Below are 24158 nucleotides of genomic sequence, written 5' to 3'. Positions count from 1 at the left end.
CCTGAATGATCAGAAACTAGACCGAGAGCTCTAGCAGGCGACTAGGGGGCACTTCCATGGGACCGAGGGCGACTCTAGAACACTCGCACCCCAATCCACCCGCTCCCCGCCTGGAGCAGCACTCCAGCACTCGGGGTGGGCAAACCTTTTGTACAGACCACCGGGTCCCTCCCGCGCTGGGGGGTACCCCTTTAAGGGAGTGGGCGGGATGATGTCTGATTAGCATATATTAGCATGGCCCTGCCCCGGAGGCGGGCGGGCGCGCGGCTCAGTCCCGCGGAGCGGACCTGAGCGGGCGCGGAGCCGAGCGAGGCGCAGAGCTGGCTGCTGGCGGGCGCGGGGACCCTCGCCACCCCGCCTCCGAGAGCGGGATGGGACGCCGCCAGCAGGGACCAGGGTCCCCCCGGGGACCTGGCCCTCCACGCACCGGGCCCGGGCTGCCGCCGCTGCTGCTGGCGCTGGCGCTGGCGGCCCACGGGGGCTGCGCAGCGCCCGCTCCCCGCGCGGAGGACCTCAACCTCGGGATGGTGAGTGTGCGGCGCGGGACCCGGGGAGCCTGAGGGCCGAGTCCGCGGGCGTTCCCGGGGTGCAAGCGAGAAGAGAGATTCTCCCTTGGTCCCCGCAGAGAGGTGCGGGGGGGGGACCCATTTCCAAGGCAGAGAAACTGAGGCTGGGGCTCGGTCTGAGCGGGGCGCACGCGAGCGGGTCTAGGAGGACGCGGGTCCCTTTCCCGCTCCGTGCGACTGTGCGCGGCCGCCGCGGGCGCCCCGGGGAGGTGGTCGCCCAGCTGGAGCCGAGTCCCTGGTTAAGAGCGGCTCCACAGAGACCTCTGGCGGGGTGGCCGGCGTCATAGACGCCCGGAGCGGTGCGCCCCGTGAGCTCCGCGGCCGGAGTGGGAGGTCAGGGGCGCGCGCCCCGGGCCGGGGACGCGCATGTTGGCGCCCGCAAAACCTGGGCTTGCCGAGTTTGCCCCGCTGACGACGTCGGGAGAGCCTCCTACACGGCGTGAGCGGCGCGACCCCCCTTCTCCCTCCTCCCCGGGAACGCTCGGCCTTGTCCCGCCGGTGCGGGCGACCACCTCTGCCTGGTCGAGCCCGCTGCCGTCCCCATCCCGCCAAGTCCCCCTGCCGGGGCTGGGCTGGCCACCCCTGCCTGGGGGCCGCGGCTCCGGCTTCTCCCCACCTCTCGTCTACCCTCCTGACCCAAGTCGGCTGGAAACCCGCAGGAGCCCCGGAAGGTTTCCGTGAGACTTTATGGCTCCGCAGGCCCGCGAAGCCCTCTGCAAAGGCACGCGACGGGTGTAGAGCCCGCTTTCGAGGAGGCCCCAGCCTGGGCGCCCTTGATCCTCCGAGAGACGGAGACCCGGCCAGGGGCGGCTTCCTGACTGGCACAAGCCAGCCAGTCTCCTAATCCGCTCCCAGCCGGGTCTGCTCTGTTGTCAGTGGGGACCCTCCTGAACCCTTAGGTCTAGGCAAGGTGTCATGGAGGTTTCGTGCTGGAGGAGACACCCGGGGCGCGGACAACCCCCTGTTCGGCAAGACTTGCCTCTGGAGCTAAGGGAGAGGCTGCTGACTCCCGCTCCCAGGCATCTGAGGTGGCAGCAGCCCCATGCTTTCTCTGCCCACTTGCAGACGTCTGGTGGCCTCCGGGGTGGCCTCCTCCCATCCCAACGGCCTCTAAAATAGTAGTTCTTCACACTCGTGCTTCTAGGCTTTCATAGCTGCGCCCCCCTCCCCATGCCATGAGCACTGGGACATCCAGTCCCTGTTCTGGATGGGTGACAATAGAGCCCAGATCCCCTCTTTCTTTTGGCTCTCAGGGTGTCTCAAAAGGGGCCGGTGAGGGGAGAGGGGACGCCGAGGTAGAGTCGGGGCGGGGGCGCTCCTGTCCGTGCAAGTTCTCCATCAGGCCCAGTGCACTTAGGAAGTTTTGCAGCAGCAGGATCTCGAGGTTGGGGTAGGGCTGACTCCTCCCCCGGCACCTGTGGGCCTCATCCTACTTTCCCCCTACGCTCCTGAGTTCCTGAGCACCCCAGGATCACCAACCCACCCGCACCCTGAAGATCTCACTGAGCAGGGCGCGTGACTTAGCCTTGCGAGAGGCAGCAGAACCCTGTCGTTCAGTCCTGGGCGAAGCGGGAAGATGCAGCAGGCAGCCCCCTGCCCAGGACAATACCCTCCCGGGTGTGGGAACGGTCCGGCCTGCCTCTCCTGTGCTGGTGGTGGGCGCCCTCTGGTGGCCCTCTAGGGGCTGGCACCTGAGAGCGTGGGGTGCAGGGGCGCAGAGCAGCCAAAGATGGGCGGGCTTTGGGTGGGAGCTTTCCGATGTCCCTCAGACCGCCCTCTGCGGGCTGTTGAGTGAATTCAGGTCTGGATGCCTCTGAGGAGAAGGGCGCCTTTGTGTTTGTGATTAGCCGCTGCCAGACAGCGCTGCACCCACGGCTGGGCTACCCGGGAGGGGCTAACGCCTGGGAATAGAGCCTAGAAGAGGCCCCAGGCCCCCTGGAAGGACACCCAGGATGTGGTTCCCCACAGCCTAGCGGGCCCTGTTTTATCACTCCGTTTCTTTGAGTGGTTAATGCCCCACGGCAAAGTGTGTCGCCCCAGGGAAGGTTCTGGAGAGTGGTGTCCTGGCGGCCCTTGCAGTGTCCAGCTGGGTAGCCACGGGGAAGTGGACAGCTCCACACAGGCAGATCAGGCTCCAGCGCTCACATCCTGTGGTTTTCACTCACAGCCTGCCTCGGAGAACGTTTCATCCACCGCCTGGCTCCGCGGGTTCTCGCCATCACCCCCCTCATATTTCATTCACAAATGTCATATCACTCAGCCAGGCCTGACTCCCTCGTGGACGCTGTGGATCTGGCGGCCTGTGGCTGCGAGGGGTCTGCTTGAGAGCCCCCTTCATGCTGGCAGCTCAGCAACCGATCTGGGAAGTTTCTACTCTGCTGTTTCCTCTCGCTGTTGAGTCTCTTCCGCTGCTGGCCCCGCACAGCAGGGCAGGTGCAGAGCTTCGCAGTGGATATGCCCACAACTGCGGGCTAGCTGCTGGGACGGAGGATGGCCAGGATAAGCAGAGACCTTGGGAGGGGGGCCAGTGATGACAGGTGGAAGCAGGGACATGGAGTGCAGAGTGCCCCCCTCTTAAAGCCTAAACCACCCTCCTGTGCCCACCTCTGCTCCCACAGCTGCCTGCATCCTGCTGAGCCCGCTCAGGAATTCCCCTAACGCCCACACCTGTGCTCCGGGAACTACAGTTGTTCCGTGTGGATCCAAACCAAGATGGCCGGGTGGTTAAGCAGAAGTGGATCCATACCTGCTGATACAGCTGCAGGGAAACTGAGGCAGGAGGATGGTATTAAGGCCAGCATGGGTTAGAGAGTGAGACTGGCTTAGAAAGTGGAAAGAGGGGTTAGAGATGTCATTCAGTTGCTTGCCTAGCATGTACGGACCACTGGCTGCCAGCCCCAGCCCCACCAAAACAAACAAACAAAAAAACAGGCATGGTGGCACACACATGTGATCCCAGCAGTGGGACGCAGAGGGCAGAGGATAAGGTCCTATTTAAGGTCATTTTTTTAAGGTCACCTTTGGCTACAGAGCAAGTTCAAGGCCAGCCTGAGCAACAGGAGACATCTTTTTTAGAAAAGGACCAATGCTGGCCATGGTGGTGTATGCAGCTTTAACTCTGTAATCCTAGCACTCAGGAAGGAAGAGTTCAAGACCAGCCTGGTCTACATAGGGAGTTCTAGGACTACCTAGTGAGATACTGTCTCAAACAAACAGAAAGAAGATGAGACTGTGCATCAGTTTCCGGTGGTCTTAGTTCAGCCGTTCTCAACCTGTGTGTGGGTCGAGACCCCTTTGGGGGCCGACTGACCCTTTCACAGGGGTCACACATCACATACCCTGACCATCAGAGAATGACATCGCTAGCCGTGACAGTAGCAGAACCACAGCTATGACATGACAACAAAAATAATTTTGCGGCTGGGGGTCACCACAGTGTGAGGACTGTATCAAAGGGTGGCAGCGTTAGGAAGGCTGAGGGCCACTGTCTTAGCTGCTGCTGTGACTACAGCAGCTTAGAAACCAAAGTGCTTAACTGAGTACGGTTCCCGAGGGTAGAGCTCACGATGGCAGCGGTGAAGCAGTGGCTGCAGGAATCACTGAGAGCTCCCATCTCGGGTGGCGAAGAACACACTGTCAGGCAATTCTTTGACAAAGTCGGGCTCCCAGTGGCACACCTCCTAATCCTCTCCAAACAGTACTGCAAATGAGCCTGTGGTGGGGGTCGCTTTAATCCAAACCACAGCATGGGTCCTTTGCCTAACTTGTGACGGGCCCTGGGTTCTTTCCTAGCACACACACACACACACACACACACACACACACACACACACACACACGTGTGCATGTACCAAAAGAGTAGGAAACAGGTCTTGATGCCCGTTGCTTTGTGCTTTGCTTCGGTTTGAGACAAGGTCTCACCGCATAGCTACTGCCATCCTCGAACTCACAGAGGTCTGCCTGCCCCTGCCCCCTGAGTGCTAGCGTTAAAGGAGTATGCCGCCACACCTGGCCTCTCTGTGGCTATCTAATGTGGAGCCCTTTTCCCCAGACCCGGACTGGGTCCCAAGCTGCTGCTTACCTGCTCTGTGACCGAGCAGATCATAGCGCCTCAGGGTTCTTTCCTGTCCAATGGGCCTGGAGGAGCGGGCTGTACCTAGGGAGGGGAAGCTGGAAAAGTCCAGGAGGCTTACAGGGTGTTCTCCAGTGAGGACCGCTGGGGGCCTCCCAGGGCGTGTTAGATGCCTGTGGCCCTAACTGTAAACGTAAAACTTGCAGTAACACTTGGCCCTGGATCCGCGTAGGGGCCAGTGCTGGCACGTGAAGGATAAGACAGTAAAGATGGGATGGCTATGTGGTAGGCACGCAGCCTGCATCCCCTCATAGCTCCAAGCCCCACTCTGTCCCTGTCCCCAGACCCTTCACCCCTTAATGTCCACCTCCTTCCCAGGCTCTAGCGCCTAGCTATTTCCCGCATCAGACCTTCACACCTGCTCTCCCCAGGGCTTACCTGGACAGCCCCGCGTCTACCCAGAACAACTTCGTGGAGTGTCCTTCTAACTGTCCCCTCTGCCCATCCCTCCCCTCCCTTGCAGTGGTCACAGGATAAGCCCGGAGGCCAGACAGCTCTAGCCCCAGCTCGGCGCTCACTCACGTGCTGTGTAAAATGGAGGAACGGTAGCGCACACCAGGTCAACTTGCGGTGACTTACAGAATGCCCACCTTTCGCAAAGAGGAGCACAGGGAAAACAAACAAACAGCGCCCACCACCCTCCACACACCCCGGGGGTCTTGTGGAGCTTCCTCGGGCCTGCAAGTAGGAAGCATTCAGTGGCCCTTCGCTCAAGATCCCTGGAGTGGCCGTCATCAGGACCAGAGCGGCCCGAGACACTGTGCTTAGGCTTCCTTCATCTTCCCCTCCGTACTGCCCACTTCTGGGCAGATCTGCCCTGCTCTGCCTAGCAGCCCTCACAGCCAGCCCTTGGCCCAGTCAGGACCTGAATACCCAGGCATGGGAATCATTCCAGCTGCCTGCTAGGACCAATCTTTATAAAAGGGCTGGAGATCTTTATTTGGGGGCTGGAGAGAGGTTCACTCGGTAAAGTGCTCATGCAAGCATGAGGACCTGAGTTCAACCTCCCTCCACCCAGAACCCATGATCACAAAGCTGGTCATGGGGCAAGCAAGATGGCCCAATAGTTAAGAGCCTGTATGAAAGATCCAAGTTTGGTTCCCAGTTGAGTCCCAATACCTACAGCGGGTGCCTCACGACTGCCTGTAATTCCGTCTCCAGGCGATCAGATGCCTCTGGCCTCCTTGGACACCTGCACTCACAACTACCTACACATAAACACATTAATAAATATTTTTTTAGCTGGGTGTGGTGGCACACACCTGTAATTCCAGCACTCAGGGAGCCAGAGGCAGACAGATCTCTGTGGGTTTGAGGCCAGCCTGGTCTACAAAGCAATTCCAAGACAGCCAACACTACACAGAGAAACCGTGTCTCAAAAAGGCTATAAATATATATAATGTTGATATTCACATTAATATTTATTATTATATACAAATATATTTAAATATATACATATATTTTAAGCATGGCATGGTGGAACATACTTGTAATCCTGATACTGGGGAGGCAGAAATGGGAGATGCTTGGAGCTTGCTGACCATACAGACTCTTCAGTGAACTCCAGGCCAATGAGAGACCCCGTTTCAAAGGAACTAGGCAGTGTTCCTGAGGGTTGCACCGGAAGTTGTCCTCTGGCCTCGCCACTCGTACATACTCAGTAGTAAGTACATGAGTCATATATGCTATGTGCCATGTAACTGGACAGGTTACCCAGCTCATCTGGGCCTCGGTTTCCTCCCCTGTAACTGGGGTTCCCATTGGTGTTGCCCTTACAAGGGCCTGAGGGGCTTGATGGAAAAAAGATAGTAGGTGTGAGGAGTGGGTGGCCAAAGGTAGCACTGCCCATGATCGGTAGCTCCTATAGTTATTTATCTATCGTATGAATTATAGCAGGCACTGGCCCTGCTCCTGACACTGGTTGGAAGGACAAGAGCCTGGATTCAGCTTCTGGGCCTCAGTTTCCCTACCTGTGAGATGGGGCTGCTGATATCTGCTTGCCTCCAGCTGGTGGGTACAGTTGGAGAGGGGTGAGGGGTGGCTGTGAGCTTTACAGTATAGCCCGGGTGCCAGGCAAGGTCTGCAGGCTCCTGGGGCCACAGATGGCACCTAACCAGGGCTGCAGGCAGAGCTGCCCAGGTTCTAAGAGACAGTTGGTAAGTCCTCACAGGGGCTTGGGCAGCCGCTGTGCTCTATAAATTTGCTAAAATCATCTGAAGGATTTTAACACTGTATATATTATGCCTCGTTAGAGCTGTAAAAAGATACACATTGTGTCAAATGGTGATAAACGCAACAGTAAGATGGGAAAGAGGAGGGGCCAGCACTGACTTCGTGTTTACATCTGTGTGGGAATCCCACACTACCTGGGAAGCCTCAGTACTGGTCTGCAGTAATGGTCCAGTTCTCTGACAGGGCTGGGAGGAAGTGGTGTCCAGCCTTGGGGTGGGACTCCCCTTCTCCTGGCCCCACCCCCTCCCCAGTGGCCTTCTGGAAGGTTCACCCTGAGCCTCACAGCACCCGCCTGCTGCCGCCTCCGTTGCCCTGGAGACAGCGGTCTGTCTCCGTGGCGACAGTGGAAGGAGGACCAGGCAGGCGAGCAGGAAGCCTGAGGCCCAGGACTGGGTGTGTGGTCCCTGCTCTAGAGGTATTCGGAAGAGGGGAGAGAAAGAGAGGAGGACCTACCTCTAACTACCCTACCTGCAGACAGCGAGGTGGGGAGGGGCTTACACCCCAGCTGGCTCAGAGCGGGTGGGTTGGGGTGATAAGGGACTCGCTGGTTGCTAGCTGTGAGTCAAGGCGCCTCTTTTGTAGAAGTCTTGTCTTCTAGGTGGCTTTTGTCAGCCTAGGCAGCCCCAAGTCCCCTTAGGCTAACTGATACCTCAGCAGCCCATTCTCCTCACTTGACATTTATCAGCCACTATTCCCAGATGATAATGTGAAGCTCTGAGTGTTTGGGGTTCACCCGCCTGGAGAGGGATGAGCTGGCCGCCTGAGGCTTCCACACCCTCATACCTGATGTATGAATGGTGGCTGCCTCTTGTGTGTCCAGCTGAGGCCAGCACTGGCAGTCACGCACCTCCCCAAGCCAAAGCCCACTGTAGTCAGCCCCTCCTAGGACTGGGGCTGCCAGAATTCTGAGGGTTGAGCTCGCTTTTGATGGAGGCAGCGCATCTGAGAATGCAGGTGCAATGCTGCCAATCCCCAATTAATAGTCTTCAATGGACAAGCATCAACTGCCATCCCAGCTTAGAGGAAGAGGGGTGACCCTCCGCTCATACCCTCTGCTCCCTCACCCACTCATGTGCACTCCTGGAAGAGGGACCCATTCTTCCCAAGGTATTCTGCGTATAGGATGAGGAAACTCCAGCGGTGCTTCCTGCAGGAGGAAACAGTAGCCATGAAGCCCTGTGTCCCTGGCTTGAGCCTGGGAGCTTCAAAGGGAGTTTTGAAAATGTGGGGTGTGTGTGTGTGTGTATGTGAAAATAACCAAAATGTTAAAAATAGTTTTTGAAGCTGGGCATGATGACACATGCCTTTAATCCAGCATTCCGGGAGGCAGAGGCAGGCAGATCTCTGAGACCAACCTGGTCTACAAAGCAAGTCCAGGACAGCCAAGGCTACACAAAGAAACCCTGTTTAGTTTTTTGAGAGAAAATGCCAAAACAGGGTCTCACCGAAGCTGGCCCCAAACAGAATCTAAAACGGGGCAGTAGACAGGTCTGGGCTGCGCCCAGGGACAGGGCTCCCACTTCTGGTCTGCTTTGGGGAACGTTGCCCTGCCCTTCAGTCTTAGAAGCAGGTCTCTGGCATCCCCTCACGTCCTGGCAGCTTCCCACTAAGGAAGGCTGGGGTGGGGTGGATTTTGAAAGAGAAGCCCCAGCAAGGATACATGTTTTCTGGAGAGGGGACCTGGAGGGCACCCTGCGAATTCGTGCAAACTGCATCGTCCAGGCTGAACCTCCTAGCCAGCATAGCTTGCCCCGATTGTGGCCCCGAGGGAAAGCTGAAGGCCAGTTCTCAAGACATCAACTGGGCTCCCAAACAACATCCATCATAGCAGCAACCAGCCAGAAGACATAGCCTGGGTAACAGCCTCAGGATAGGATCCTCAGGCCAAGGAAGGATGAATGGGTTGATTTTCTTTAAATGTCCATCAAAAAAGAAGTAGGTTATGGGTGTATTGCCATATAACTTTAATGCCAGCACTGGGGAGGCAGAGACAGGAGGATCTCTACGAGTTCAGGACCAGCCTGGTCTACATATCAAGTTTCAGGCTAACCAGGGCGACATGGTGAGACACTGTCTCAAAAAGGGGTGTGGGTGAGCTCTTGGACTCATGGCTCAATGATTGAGAGCACTTGTTCCTATTGCAGAGGACCTGGGTTCAATTCCCAGTAGCCACATGGGGGTTCGAAGCCACCCATAGCTCCAGTCCTGGGGATCTGATGACATCTTCTGACCTCTGTGGGCAGCAAGCATGCATGTGGCTACATATCTCACTCAAAGTAAAATACACCATTCTAACTTAGAATAACTTAAAAACGAAAGAGTACTTGTTGCTCTTGCAGAAGACCCTAGTTGGGCTCCCAGCACCCACACTGGGCAGTTCACAACCACCTGTTAACTTCAGCTCCAAGGTTCTTCTCTCCTCTGAAGTCACCTGCATTCATATACAGAGACACACACAACGACTTAAACTTTCTCTGTAGTTTTTTTTTTTTAAGTCAGTGTCTTACTGTGTAGCCCTGGCTATCCTGGAACTCTCTCTCTCTCTCTCTCTCTCTCTCTCTCTGTGTATGTGTAGACTAGGCTGGCTTTTAACTTTCAGGGATTTATCTGTCTCTGCCTCCCAAATGCTAGAATTAAAGGTATGCACCACCACAGCTGGGAAATTTAAAATTAAAAAAAAAAAAAAGATAAGGAGAGTGCTTGCCTAACATACACAGAGCCCTGGGTTCAATCCCTAGCACGATAATCCCAGCCCTTGGGCAGTGGGAGCAGGAGCATCAGAAGTTCAAGGTCATTTTTGGCTACAAGGTGAGTTTGAAGCCAGACTAGACTATGTGAGATCCTGTCTCCAAAGAGGGGTAGCTGGTTGGGGAGCGGGGTGGGGGCGGTAGACACATTTAACCCCAGCACTTGGAAGAAAGAAGCAGGCTGATCTCTGGGATCTTAAGCGCAACCTGATGTACATAGCCAGCCAAGATTCTACAGTAAGACCCTGTTTCAAAGTGTGTGTGTGTGTTTAGATGAGATGGAAGGAAATTAGTCTGCAGGGTTGGGCCCCTTGTTTGTGCCCTTCTTGAAAAGGAGGGTGGTTTTGACTCAGAGTACCCTGCTCCACACAACCTTTGGGTAAACAGGAGCCAGCTAGATGTATGCCTCAAGCAGGGTGATTGGCACAATCTTGCGGCGCATGTGGACTCTAGCACCATCTGGTGGTTGCCGGCAAACATTGGTCCATCATGCGCTCACCCACATCTCAGGCATCGTGTTTATCAACTGCTTATAACTTGATTTAAGGACAGGGGTGTGGGACTAGGGGCGGCCAGGGTTCAGGAGGCATTTTTCCCGGCAACGTCCATGAGCTTGGGCAGCAATTCCTCAGGTCGCTGCACCCTAATAACGTCTCACTCCGTTCTGTGTCTCAGGAGTGGCTGAGCAGGTTTGGCTACCTGCCACCTGCAGACCCGGCGACAGGGCAGCTCCAGAAGCAAGAGGAGCTTTCCAAGGCCATTACCGCCATGCAGCAGTTTGGCGGCCTGGAGACCACCGGCATCCTGGGTTAGTTCTCTGAGAGGCACCGAGAGGCTCCTTGGTTCCCTCAGGGCTGCACTAGCCTTGGTCAGACCCACCCTGGCTCCTCAGGACCCCACAATTAGCCCCTGAGGACTCAGACTGGCCGGAGCCATGAACTTGAATGTAGCCTTAACCTGGTGGGGAGAGCTGGGTTTGAGCACACCTGGCCTTTAAGCCATTGGCCCTGAGGGATCGTCATTGGGGAAGTAGAGTCAGGCCTGCCTGCTGACCTGTGTCCACTGTACAGATGAGGCCACTCTGGCCCTGATGAAGACCCCTCGCTGCTCCCTCCCGGACCTGCCTCCTGGGGCCCAAGCGAGAAAGAAACGACAGACTCCGCCACCAACCAAATGGAGCAAGAGGAACCTTTCTTGGAGGTATGGGGCCGGGGGTGGGGGGGTGGGGAAGGCAGGGAATCCCCAGGGTAGTGTCTCTCTGTCCCTCTGCCATCACTGGGGCCAGACCTGTTCAGAGAGGATCCTACCAGTGTGTAGACCGTGGCTGGAGTGTGGGCCAGACACTGAAATACAGCCCACCCAGGCCATGTGGAAAGCTGTCGTTTGCTTATGATCTTTGGCCACATCTGCATTCATCTCCTGAGGATTAGAAAAAGGCAGGCGAAAGGGGGACACTCATGCCGAGGAGGGGGTAACACCACCTCAGTGGGAGGTCCAGAAAGGCCTCAGGGACAGCTGGCCTCCACTCTGACCCTGACCCTAGGGTCCGGACATTCCCACGGGACTCACCCCTGGGCCGGGATACCGTGCGCGCACTCATGTACTACGCCCTCAAAGTCTGGAGTGACATCACACCCTTGAACTTCCACGAGGTAGCGGGCAACACTGCTGACATCCAGATCGACTTCTCCAAGGCTGACCACAATGACAACTACCCCTTTGATGGCCCTGGGGGCACCGTAGCCCATGCATTCTTCCCTGGTGATCACCACACGGCGGGAGACACCCACTTTGATGATGATGAGGCATGGACCTTCCGCTCCTCAGGTAGGCAGGGGCTGGTCCTGAGTATGGGGAAACCCTGGGCCTGGGCAGCTCCTGTGGGTCCTGAAAACACCACAGTAACGCTCTGAAAACCTATAAAAGATAGATGCAGCTGTGGCCCCCAGAATGAGTCCCCACTCAGGCATAAACAATTCAACCCTACCCCTGAAAGCTGTTGGGCCTTTCTCATGATACTGATCTACCAAGTGTCTGCAGTCAACTTGGCAAACCTAGCTAGTCCCCTGCCCAGTGCACAGGAGCCCAGGCCTCTTATGTGGGATCTGCATTTGAGCCTAGAAAACCCTGCCAATCATGGGACATCGCCACAATGGCCTGGCACTACAGGGACGAGCTTCCATACCATGAAAGTGTAAGAGGCCCCTGGGAAACCCCTTCCAGCCCCACAGGGCCTCTGTAGGAGCCCAGCATGGTCTTAGCAGACCTGCAGCACTCAGGTGTCTAGCTGGAGCCCCCAGCACAGCTAGGATGCAGACAGGCCCTGACCAGCTCTGTGTGTGGTCGGCCCCGTCACAAGCGAGGGGGTCCTGTCGTCCCATGCTCATGCTGCTTCTGTGTCTTCAGATGCCCATGGGATGGACCTATTTGCGGTGGCCGTCCATGAGTTTGGTCACGCCATTGGCCTGAGCCATGTTGCTGCCCCAAGCTCCATCATGCAGCCGTACTACCAGGGCCCCGTGGGTGACCCACTACGCTATGGGCTTCCCTACGAGGACAGGGTGCGTGTCTGGCAGTTGTATGGTGAGTGTCCCCAAAGCTTTGTATGGACTGCATGGAGGTGGGGCTGGGAACAAACGCCCCGGGTTGCTGGAAGCTCTGCTCATGTCTGTGACCTCTTAGTCTAGATTTCTGTGGGCATTCGTCTGCTGGGAGTGGCACAGAGGGGAGAGGAGAGGCGCCCCGGGCATGAGACACAGGGCTGCCCTCTAATGCTGATTCTCCCTGGTGCTTAGAGTCCTGGAGATCCCACATCTGTCCCTCAAAGGTTTGAAGGGTCTTGGAAGCAGTAAAAGTGGACCCAGGCCTACAAAGCACTGGGCAACTAAAGGAAGAGCATAGCCATGGGGTGAGCCCGGGTCAGATAGCTTCTCCTGGATAGCTCATGAGAATGAGAGAATATCCCTACAGGAGTGTGGCAATAGCCCTAGAGCATCAAAGGCCAGACCGTTTGCCCAGAGTAGCCTACAGGACCAAGAGGCAGGTAAATCTATGACAGTGAGAGGCAGGCAGCTTGCCTAGAATAGTCCCATCGGAGTGCAAACAGCCAAAACAGGAACAGAGCTGGCTCGGCACTGCTCCCAAGACACAGCAGGAAGTAAGTACAAGCGTCTCTGTCCCAGCGCCCAGCTGGAAGATGATGCCCTGGGAGGAAGTGATGTTTGCTTTACAGAAACACCATCCTGCCCCGGTAGAGCCACCCTGCCCCCAGCCTCGCCCTGCACCTCTCCAACCTTGCTGTTCCCTGTTGTCCGCTCCACTCCCCGTACCCTGTCTGAGTAGGGGTTTTGTTTGTTGTTGTTTTGTCTTTTATGGTGATGGTGTTTTCATTTGTTTTTGCAGGTTTCTTTCTTTTTATTTTAGTGTGTGTGTGTGTGTGTGTGTGTGTGCGCGCGCGCATGCGCGCGCGCATGCATGTGCACCACATGCATGCCTGTGCATACAGAGGTCAGGAGAGGGCACTGGGTCCTCTAGAACTAGAGACACAGGGAGTTTGTGAGCCGCTGAGTGGATGCTGGGAACCTAACCCAGGTCCTTTGCCAGAGTAGCAACCATCTGTATCCATTGAGCTAGCTCCCCAGCCTTGTGGGGTTTGTTTGTTTTTTAATGTGTGTAAATTTCTTTCCTGCATGTACGTATGTGCACCACATGCATACCTGGTACTGACGGATGCCGGAAGAGGGCATCGGATCCCCCGGAAGTGGAGTTACAGACAGTTGTGAGCTTCTGGGAACTGCACCCAGGTCCTCCGCAAAAGCAGCCAGTGCTCTTAAGAGCTGAGCCATCCCTCCAGCCCCTACGCATTGCTTCTAATGCAGCAAACTACCCCCCAGCTCCCCTCTCTCCAGTCACAGAGCTCTTCAAGCACCACCCTCTCTGGATCTAAAACACTCACTATGCTGAACTGGGCCTCGAAGAGCTTTCTCTAAGGATTGCCCCGTGAGGAACAAGGCCTTCTGTAGCTGGTGGTCCCACCCCCACCCCAAGTGTGTGCGGTCAAGGTTTCTCCCTCACAGCAGTCAGACTCAGTTCCTTCCCATGACTAAATGAACCCAGCACCGGGTGACGTACCTGTTAAGCTCTGGTGACCAGTGCTGTGGACATTGGTGCAGACTTCTTGCGGATCACTTGGCTTCCGTCTTTCAGGGGTGTCCACGCAGGAGTGTGCTGAGGGACACTGAGGCACTGGACAAGCTCTTCAGGCCATAGCATAGTTCACGGGCTTGGTGGGCTGCCCTTCCTCAACAGCCATCCAGCTGAGTGGGCAAAGCGGGGCACCTGCCAGTCTCTCAGCCCAGCCTCCATGCCCAGGGCCCTGGGTTTAACGCAGTCTTTCTGTCTCCACAGGTGTGCGGGAGTCCGTGTCCCCTACTGCCCAGCTAGATACCCCAGAGCCTGAGGAACCGCCCTTCCTGCCAGAGCCCCCCAACAATCGGTCTGACACCCTGTAAGTCGTGTCCTTGGCCAGCCTGTCCTTGTCCAGTGCTGCCCCTTCTGGGCACATAGTACGCACTGTAGCCCAGGACTTTAAGGAAGTCACTGATGTAGGTCCTGACAGGGCCTAAGGGACACTCTTCTCTTAAACTTCCCAATAGGTGATGGGGGAGGGGAAAGGGACTGTTAACCCGAGAGCGACAGTGAACCTCAAATAGTCCCTCTCCTACAGCCTGGTTCACTAAGCCTGGGACCTTGATGACTAAGAGATCTTGCAACCCAGTGGCTGGTCTGACACCCATTCGTTTGGGGTATGGAAGACTCAGCATTTCGTGTTAGTATCAGTCCCTCTTCAGAGCTGACTCAGGGCTAGATCAGGTAATCCTGCGTCCCCATTCCATTTCGCCCTCTCTCCCGACCCCTGCTCCCTTTGAGTCCATTCATGTCTGTCCCTGTGGCTTGGGCTCTCAGGACAGTACTGGGTTCCTAAGTAGACGGACTGTGTTGAGAGTCACTCACTCAGCCTGTCCGTTCTCCTCCCTGACCCCACACTGCCCCTGATGTGCCCACACATTTGGGCTTTTGGTTTTGGTTTCTGTGATGGTCGGCGCTACTCTTGCCTTAGCTGTACATCAGGAACTGCCGTTGCACTCAAAGTGCTGTTCTGCTGGTTCTGGGTTTTTTGTTTTGTTTTGGGGGGATAAAGTCTTTGCCTATATTGCAGGCTGACCTTGAACTCCTCCAATTTTTCTGACTCAGCCCCCAGGTGCTGGGATTGTGGGCATGAGCCAATAAGCTTAGCCCACCATTATTTCGTATCTGTGGAAGGTGTGTGCTTGCGTGCATGCGTTTCTTGTATTGGAGATCCTTGGGCATATAAAGCAAATGTACTGATCTACACCCCAAACTCTGTGTTGTTTTGTTGGTACTTTTTGTTTGGGTTTGTTGTTGTTGTTTGGGTTTTTTGTTTGTTTGGTTGGTTGGATTGTTTTTGTGGTTTTGTTTTTTTGTTTTGTTTTGGTTTTTTGAGACAGGGTTTCCCTGTGTAGCCTTGACTGTCCTGGACCCTTTTGTAGACCAGGCTGGCCTCAAACTCAGCTGGTGGCCTACCTCTGCCTCTTGAGTGCCAGGTTTAAAGGCATGCACCACCACACCCAGCAAAATCCCACTTATTTAAAGACTAGGTAACACTAGGGACAGGGCCTCAGAGGTATATGCCCTGTGAGAGTCATTTTTCTCCTATCAACCCTTCCACCCAGCTCGGTAGGGGGGTACATGTGTGTGACCCCTGCCAAAGGGCTCTGCACCATGACCAAGCATGTTATCATGCATGTGCACACTGCTTGCTGTCTGTGGCCCTGCAGGTAGCTTCCTGGGGAGCCTCTGCAGCAGACCCCAGGGCTGGCCGCCTCTCAGCAAATGAACCACACAGTCTCCATCAGTGTATCGTGTGCTGTCACTGACACTGCCTCACCCACAGCTCTGCTCTCAGGCCCCTTGGTATAGGGCAGTGTCTGGGGTCCCGTGCTTGCACAGCTCGTACTGTGGGAGACAGGACCCACTCAGACTCTGGAGTATGACACTGGATCTTCCATCTACAGTTACACCAGTGAACACTCACAGCTCAGCCCTACCCACTGGGAAACTGAGGTGTTCTTATTTCCTGTCTACTATTTTAAGGATTTTTAAAATGATGTGTTTCTGTGTGGATATGTGAGTTCAGAAGCCAGGGGGAGCTAGAGTTACAGGTTGTTCTGAGCCACCAGATGTGGGTGCTGGAAACTGACCTCTGCCGGAGTAGAAAATGTTTGTTTGCTTGTTTGTTTTGAGACAGGGTCCTGGCTTTCCTAGAGCTCATTCTGTAGACCAGGCTAGCCTCAAACTTACAGAAATCTGCCTGCTTTGCCTCCCAAGTGCTGGGATTAAAGGTGTTGTGCAACTATGCTCAGTTTTCAGAAGATAATGTTCAGCACTGAGCCATATCTCTAGTTCCTTTCATTCTATTTCAGACAAGGTCTTACTGTGGAGCCCAGTGTTGAATGACTGTCTAGGGAGTTATAGAAACATCTCTTCACAGGGCCCCGATGAGAGGATTCTGGTCTAGCCTACTGAACCAGTGACTTTTCAGGGGCTACTCAGAGGAACATGGGTGAGGGTTGCTCATGAGAGTATGTGTGACGCAAAAACAGCTGTATTACTGAAAAGCCCACCCCAGCCTGAGTAAGGACTCAAAAGCTGCGTCCTTAGAACTTCTGTGTGACTGGCAGGTAGTTCAGCCAATTGGAGATTCTCCTCTTTCCCCTCTCCTTTGCCTCCCCCCAGCAGTGTCATATAACCTTAGAAGGGACCCTGTGATTTTGTTAAGTTTCAGGAACTTCATGAGACTTGGGAATTTTGCTTCCCTTCTAAATAGTAAGGACCATTCCTCCTGGGAATGTTTTGAGTGTTTTTCATTCCCAGGCAATTGCAACTCAACACTCAAGCTGACCAGGAAATGGTGATCCTCCTGTCTCAACCTCCAGAATGTAATATTATATGCATGGTGTGGTTACAAACCGGATTTAAGCTCACATTCTTTGCTTTTGTTCTTTAGTCATCATTATTGGCTTGTTGGGTGTTGTCTGGTGTTTTGAGCCAGTCCCATATAGACTAGGCTAGCCCCAGGGTCACGTTGTAGCTTAGAGGCTAGTTGGGCCTTCACTGTAATTCACCTTGCTTGCCTAGTGGGTACTGCCTGCCATGTGGACACAGGTTGTTGTGGGGTCTTCCAGGATGCCCATCCCCATGAATCTGGCAGAAGTAGAGCAGATGCTTGGGTTGGGTTCTCTGCCTCTCTGCCCATCTCACATTCTGCCCTGCAGGCCTCGGAAGGACGTGCCTCACAGGTGCACTGCCCACTTTGATGCTGTGGCCCAGATCCGTGGCGAAGCATTCTTCTTCAAAGGTAACGTTGGGGTCCTGTGGAAGGAAGGAAGGATCCCCACAGCCACAGCAGGCTCCTGCAGCTGCCTTCCTTTTCCTCACCCAGGCAAGTACTTCTGGAGGTTGACCAGGGACCGGCATTTGGTGTCACTGCAGCCGGCTCAAATGCATCGCTTCTGGCGGGGCCTGCCACTGCACCTGGACAGCGTGGACGCTGTGTATGAACGTACCAGTGACCACAAGATTGTCTTCTTCAAAGGTGAGTGAAGCGTGCCCTGGCTTCCCTCCTTGCTGTGTGACCTGCCTCAGCCTCCCTGGCATCCCTGCTGACCTTGGCTGTAACCTTGCACACTGGTCTGAGAGAGCAGCTGTGCTCTTTGGATATGTGTATTGAGGACTACTGTCGACTCATCCTGTAGGGGCTGCTGCAGACACACGCAAGCAAAAAAGAAAGACATCTCCCGGGCAGGTGGCGGCAGGTGGCGGCAGGTGGACATCTGAGGAGGGAGTGTATTCGAAGAAGCATTAGAGGTGATGAGGGAGAGCAAACTAAGGCAGGCAGGGCCTATCTAGGGACTTGCCATTGAGCAAAAGCCCAGGGACAGAGTCCAGGCCAGGTTCACAGCCAGTGTGAAGACAGAAACAGCCCCTCTGAGTACAGAACTAAGAGCAACCGCTGGGACCTTAAAGAGGCCATGAAATGCAAGGGGGATGTGAGGCCACAGCCCCTAGCAGCAGCCTCTGCCTAGGTCACCTCATCTTGTTCCCAAGTCTGAAGGACAGCTTCTAGCCTTCACTGCTGGACTTGGGCAAATTCCCAGCCAGCTTGGGTCACATACTGAGACTGTCTCTCAAAAATCGGGGCCAGGGGGCTAAGGCTATCAATTTGATTAAAATATTTGCTCAGAGCCAGGTGGAGGTAGCATACGCCTTTAAGCCCAACACTCAAGGAGACAGAGGCAGGTGGACCTCATGAGTTCGAGGCCATTCAGGGCTACACAGAGAAATCCCATCCTTGACAAGAAAATTGCTTAACGTGCATAAAGCCCAGGGTTTGCACCTCTGCACTGCATGTTGAAGCTGTGTTAATCCCAAAACTTGGGAGTTAGAGGCAGGAGGACCATCAATTCTGTATCATCCTCGGCCACACAGCAAGTTGGAAGCCAGCCTTAGTTACAAAGCAGGAAGCTAAAGAGGGTAGGAGGCACTATGAGGTGAGAGCCTCCTGGGCCCACGCACAGGTAGAAATGGAATTCTTCCTATCCTGGCTATGACAGGAACTTGGGATTGATGTAAGCAAGTGGCTTTCCCTTGGCTGGAAGGCGTCGCTGCCTCTCCATCTGAAGTGGTACCAGCCCGGATGAGACAGCTGGTTACATTGCATCCTCAGTCAAAGGTGCTCAGCTCTCTTTCTCCCTTTTATTCAGTCTGCGGTGCCAGCCCATGGGACGGTGCTGCCCACATTTTAGGTGGGTCTTCACACCTCAGCCCAATCTAAAATATTCCTCCCAGGCCTGACCAGAGGCTTGAGTCTGTATACTCTCGATGTTAACTATTGAGCCGCCTTTTCCCCTCAAGACAGGGTCTCACTGTGTAGCTGTGGCTAGCCTAGAATTCAGTGTGTATCCACAGGTTGGCTAGTTTTTCCTCTAGGATTTTCACTCAGTTGAGACTGAACCCCAACACCAGTTGTTCCTAAGCATCAGCCCCTGAGCCAATGATGCCACAGCACAGTGATATGCATCTTCATCTATAGATACCCACTTCTATGTCACCAGGGTCCCAACCGGAACATTCTCTCGGGCCTTCAGTATCTACCACCTGAGGCTTCAACCCTCATGTGCCTGTGGACTATCATCCACGGGTGTCCTGACCCATACTGTTTGGTGGTGGTCACTGGACTGGTGTCCTGGATGGTGTAAATACAGGTTTCTTCATTATGTTCCCACCTCCACCATGTAGTTATCAGGAAGCCCTGGAAATAGTAAAAAAGCAACTAAGCCTCTTGCCCTGGGTCCCCTGGATAGAGCCTGTCTGGTCCCCTGGTGCTACCTTGTATTCAGTATCTTAGTTTCAGTGTCTCACAGAGACGCCTGCATCTCACCTGTGATCTAGCCTTGGACTGAATGCCATCTGCCATAAGATGGTCACACCAGGCTTGGGGATGCGGCTCAGTTGGTAGCTCGCCTGCTTAGGCATGGGTTCAATCCCTAGAACCCATAAACAAGGTATGGAGGCACATGCCTTTAGTCCAAGAAGTCAGGTGATGGAAGCAGGAGGATCAGAAGTCCAAGGTCATCCTTGAGCTACATAGTGAATTTGAGACCAGCCTGACCCACATGAGACCCTGTCTCAAAAAGGGGGAGGGAATGTTCCTGCCCTTCACGCGTTATATTGACGGAGCAGGGGAACAGGGGTCTTAGTGCTCTGTCTCTAAGGGGCCGCCAGAATAGGACCCAATTCTTAAGCACTGGTTACCTGAGTGAACGCACAGCAAGCATACAGCAGGTGCTCAGTCAATGACAACACGTCTCCTCCTCAAAGTGGTGATACGGGGTTACGGCCATGTACTGCCACCTGGGTGAAAGATGGGGGACGTTAAGAAAAGTCAAGACTGGAGCCTTTGCCGCAGCCCATGGCTCTTTCTCTCGCCACCAGGAGACAGATACTGGGTGTTTAAGGACAACAACGTAGAGGAAGGGTACCCGCGACCCGTCTCCGACTTCAGCCTCCCACCAGGTGGCATCGATGCTGTCTTCTCCTGGGCCCACAATGATAGGACTTATTTCTTTAAGGACCAGCTGTACTGGCGCTACGATGACCACACACGGCGCATGGACCCTGGCTACCCTGCCCAGGGCCCCCTGTGGAGGGGTGTCCCCAGCGTGCTGGATGACGCCATGCGCTGGTCTGATGGTGAGCACCATACAGGGGACAATGCTCCTTGTCTGTAGATGGGGATCATGATGGGTTGGGGGATGGGGTTCCCTGAACCACTGTATGCCCCACCCTTAGCTGTCTGGGAGTTCTGAGGGGTTCAGGGCCTCACCTCTCAGGCTTTGCACACTGACCTCCTGCTTTTCATTCCCCAGACACACTGGACTTCCAGCCTTTATGCATTTTCCTCAGAGTGCCCATAGCCTCTCCCCAATGCTAAAAACAGATGCACATGGAATAAATGCCGGGTAAATGCTGGCAAAGATGACTGGAGGTTAACAGTCCATTCCTGTGTCCCACGGTCGTCTCCAGCTGCCCACACCAGGCCCATGCTTCTGACAGGTCCAAACAGGACATCTTAGACAGGCAAAGTCCCCCTCCCCCAGCACCTCCCTGTGACTGAGACACCAGCTCAGCCTTCCTCCTCCCCTATCCAGGTGCATCCTACTTCTTCCGAGGCCAGGAGTACTGGAAGGTGCTGGATGGCGAGCTGGAGGCAGCACCCGGGTACCCACAGTCCACAGCCCGGGACTGGCTGGTATGTGGTGAGCCGCTGGCAGATGCAGAGGATGTAGGGACTGGACCCCAGGGCCGCAGCGGGGCACAGGATGGCCTGGCAGTATGCTCCTGCACTTCAGACGCACACAAGTCTGCACTGCCATCTCTGCTGCTGCTGCTGCCGCCCCTGCTGTGGGGCCTGTGGACCTCAGTCTCCACCAAGGCATCCTGAGGGCAGTGCTGGCCTCACGGATCAAGGAGCCGAGGAGGGCAGGGACAAACTGGCCAGTAGGCAGCAGGACTTGTGCTCCAAGCATCCGGTCCTCCTGTCCTTCCTTTCTTTCACTGAACCCAGGGGTGCTGTGCCCTCTGCTGGAGCGGCCTCAGCTGGGACCGTGGGGCTTGTCCGTGCACCCTTCCCACCTGGAGCGGCCATCGGCAGTGCTCCTTCCCTCTTCTGCGCACCATGCTGCTTCATCGCACCTTACTGGGCTGCCCAAGCCCAGCTGTCACAACCCCGGGATGCCTTGTCTACACCTGAGCAGCTCTGACGTCTGCATGTGGGCTGATGGGGGACAACGGGAGGTCCTCGTGGTGTTCGTAGGGGCTACTGTGCCTGTTTCATGAGTGAGAGAGTCGACGCCCCAATGGGGGAACATGGTGGGAAAAGGGAACCTACCAGGAGTCTCACCCGCTGCCGTTTGCAGTAGCCAGTGTCGTATCAGCTGGTACAGAGGAGCAGTCGGGATCTGCCTGCAGGCACACAGATGCTGGCCAGGGGCCTTGCTCCAACCATCCGGCGCACAGCCAACTCTCTCCTCATCCTAGACAGGCTAGAAGTGGAGGCTGTATCCTGTTATCTCCCTCCTTGTGGCCAGGAGAGAAGTCTGGGTCTCCCTGGAATGCTGTGGCTTGGGAGTGAGGTGCCTATAGAGACATCTCTCATCTGCCAGCACCCATTGCTTCAGCAAGATGCCTCATACAGTTTTGGACTAAGATCTTGCCGCCTAGACTCACAGCTGTCCCCTCTGCAGCTGTGGATGGGGGTTCACTTAGAGAAGAAGGGCAATTGGGTGCACACAGGGTGACAGGGAAGGGCAGCTGCAGGGATAATAGTATCAGGGTCTTCCGGAGCCATGAGAGTGTTACCACCTCTCCTGCCCTGACCATCTGACTTGGAGATGTAGGGCTATGGGAGAACTGGTGCTCTGAGAGACAGACCCTCACGGTCCAGAAAAGGCCTCTGTGGTGGAACCCAAGATGGGAGTGTTCAGGTCCAGGGAGGAACCACCACATTCAAATTTCTGGGGTGGATGGGCCTGAGGTTCGGATATAGAGAAAGCAGTTTCTGTCATTGGACACATGATGAAAGTTAATGCTCTCACACCCACCTACCCCTCCTGCAACTGGCCCAGTCCCGTCTCAGGTAAGAAAGACCTCTCCACCCCCAGGCCAGACATATACATGGCACTGCTGCCACCCCTTCCCAGGCCAGGCTTGAGTGCTGACAGGATGGAGTGAACGGCCAGCCAGGCCTGTGCTTCCCCCTTCCCGGCCCCATGCCACAGCCACCTGTCACACTGGACAGGCCAGGGTGTGGGGGAGTCTGAGGTTTCCCTGTCACGAAAGCCACCCCTCTCTGCACCTGTATCAAAGCACGTTCCTAAGAGGCCCCACGCTGTCCACCAGCCTGCAGGACGCAGCTGTCCTGTACAGTAGCAGGGAGGGTCCTAAGAGTCTTTGTCACAGCACTGAAAGCCAGGTCTGCAGGCTTGAGCTCTCTGATGCTGGTGTCTCACTCATTTTAAAACCCAAACTCTTAATAAAATTTTTCTACACTGGATAGGTGACAGGTCGGCGGTGGAGCACTTGGCTAGTGTACACAAGGCGCTGGGTTTGAGTTCCAGTACAACCTCCCCTGCCCCCTCTAAAGTCCTCTGATTTCTGGCCTTGAGTGAGATGGTCAATGGGCACAAAGTTCTCTGGACAGCCCTTCCATACCCTCCCATGCCTCCCTCATTGCTGCAGCCAGTGGTCTCTCAGGGGGAATGGGTGGAGCAGGTAGGTGCCAATGCTCTGCTCCCACCAGGCTGTGCCCTGCTGGGTCCCTGTGTCTCACGGTATGCTGCACCTCCCTGTGCAGAGGCTTCGGAAATGAAATAAGAGCGTCTGCCCCCAGGTTGTTGGATACGATGCAGACTCTGGGAGCAGCCCATGCTTCCCAGGACTTGACTCCTCCTGAGGGCTTGCTCTCCAGAAAACCTGGGGACTACCAGGCCACCAAATTTTGAGACTCCCTCATTGTCTCCCTGTGTCCTCATCACATACTCTCCAGAAAAGCAGGCAACCAAGTGCCGTGATCCCCACTCAGCCGACTCCTACCCAGGTGCTGCCACCCAGTCTTGCCTGCCCCTGACCAACCTACCTAAATATTCTGGGGCCTAACCGGCTCTTGTCCTGCAGCAGCCGCCAGCATGCTACCACATGGCATTCTTTTCTAGACAAATCGCTGCTAAACACAAATTTCACTCGTCATTCTGATCTGTGTGGTCTGAGTCCTGGGCCCAGCTGGCCCTCCGCACCCATGTGGATGGTCCGTCTGTGACCATGGTGAAACCCTAGAAAGGAGGTCTCAATACTCATGCTACCCAGGGAGGTCCTAGTACCCAGCAAGGGTAGTCATGCACTCTTGGGCTTTCTTTGGCCTTATAAGCAAACGTGTGCTCTGTGTATGGGAAGAAGTTCACGGAACCCGTCTGTCACTGTCGGCTGGCAGCCCAGTCAGGGTTCCATGAGACCACCTCCTTGCCATGGCCAGGAGTGGGCACCGTGAGTCCTTCAATGCACCACCCTGGGCTGGCAAAGATGGTGCCTGTCGCCAAGCCTGAGGACGTGAGTTCAGGACCACCCACATGTGGAGGGAGAGAACAAGCTCCTCCATGCTGACCCAGCACCTTCACACGTGCCACGTGGTGCACACCGCCCCCACCCACACAAAGTAAATGATATGATTTCATTGTTGTTAAAAGGTGCCATCCTGTGGGCCATGTTTCACATTGCAGCTTAGCCCTAAACAGTCCCAGCACTATCACCTTGGGGCCAGTATGCCAACTTGGATGGGGGCCCACAATTTAGTCCATACTATGTAGAAAGGCATGCATGGTGCCAAGCAAGTGTATCAGAGATGAGGTCAGAGCCACACTGGCTGGGTCACCAAGAACAGTCATGGTTTCCATGCTGAGGCGTGGCCCAGACACACTCGCCTGAATCCTGGAACAATGCTGAAGAGAGTGAAGGCAGCCACTTCCTATTCCAGATGAGGAAACTGAGAGCCAAGGGTTGAAATGGTGACATCTCAGTGATCCTGGGCTATGAGACTCCTGATGTCTTGAGGTCTGGTCTCTGGGGTCTTGTTGGGACATCCAGAAACGTTGTAGGATATTTGCCAGAGAAGGCTGCATGGACACATGGACAGATTTAAGCTAATAGAGCGGCTTTGCTAGCTGGCTGGTGACTGCACTGAGTGTTTGGGATCCCAGTGTAGCCCAGAGCCCTTTCTCAGGGTGAGCTTTTAAGCACAAAACCCATATCTTGGGCTGACATATACTTCAGTTAACAAGAACAGTTATC

General features: G+C 55.2%; 1 protein-coding gene across 2 annotated transcripts; it reads left to right on the top strand.

The window, feature by feature from the left end:
• The first annotated feature begins 170 nt into the window (after positions 1 to 170).
• Mmp17 (matrix metallopeptidase 17) lies at positions 171 to 23063 on the top strand. 2 transcript variants are annotated; one of them, XM_060382276.1, is made up of 10 exons: positions 171 to 527; positions 10353 to 10485; positions 10748 to 10877; positions 11221 to 11504; positions 12084 to 12260; positions 14085 to 14184; positions 17033 to 17115; positions 17200 to 17352; positions 19752 to 20009; positions 20186 to 20330. In XM_060382276.1, exons 1-10 carry the CDS (start codon positions 372 to 374, stop codon positions 20248 to 20250), a joined length of 1539 nt encoding a protein of 512 aa, XP_060238259.1. In that variant the 5' UTR covers positions 171 to 371; the 3' UTR covers positions 20251 to 20330. The 2 variants fall into 2 exon arrangements, with proteins under 2 accessions (XP_060238259.1, XP_021515960.2); XM_021660285.2 differs by lacking the exon at positions 20186 to 20330 and adding an exon at positions 20468 to 23063 and having other exon boundaries at positions 174 to 527.
• Positions 23064 to 24158: the final 1095 nt, after the last annotated feature.

Source organism: Meriones unguiculatus, chromosome 4 (genome assembly GCF_030254825.1).
Source record: "Meriones unguiculatus strain TT.TT164.6M chromosome 4, Bangor_MerUng_6.1, whole genome shotgun sequence".
NCBI classification, from domain to species: Eukaryota; Metazoa; Chordata; class Mammalia; order Rodentia; family Muridae; genus Meriones; species Meriones unguiculatus.
The sequence above is the reverse complement of the archived record's forward strand: the minus strand, read 5'-3'. Positions and strand labels throughout refer to the sequence as shown.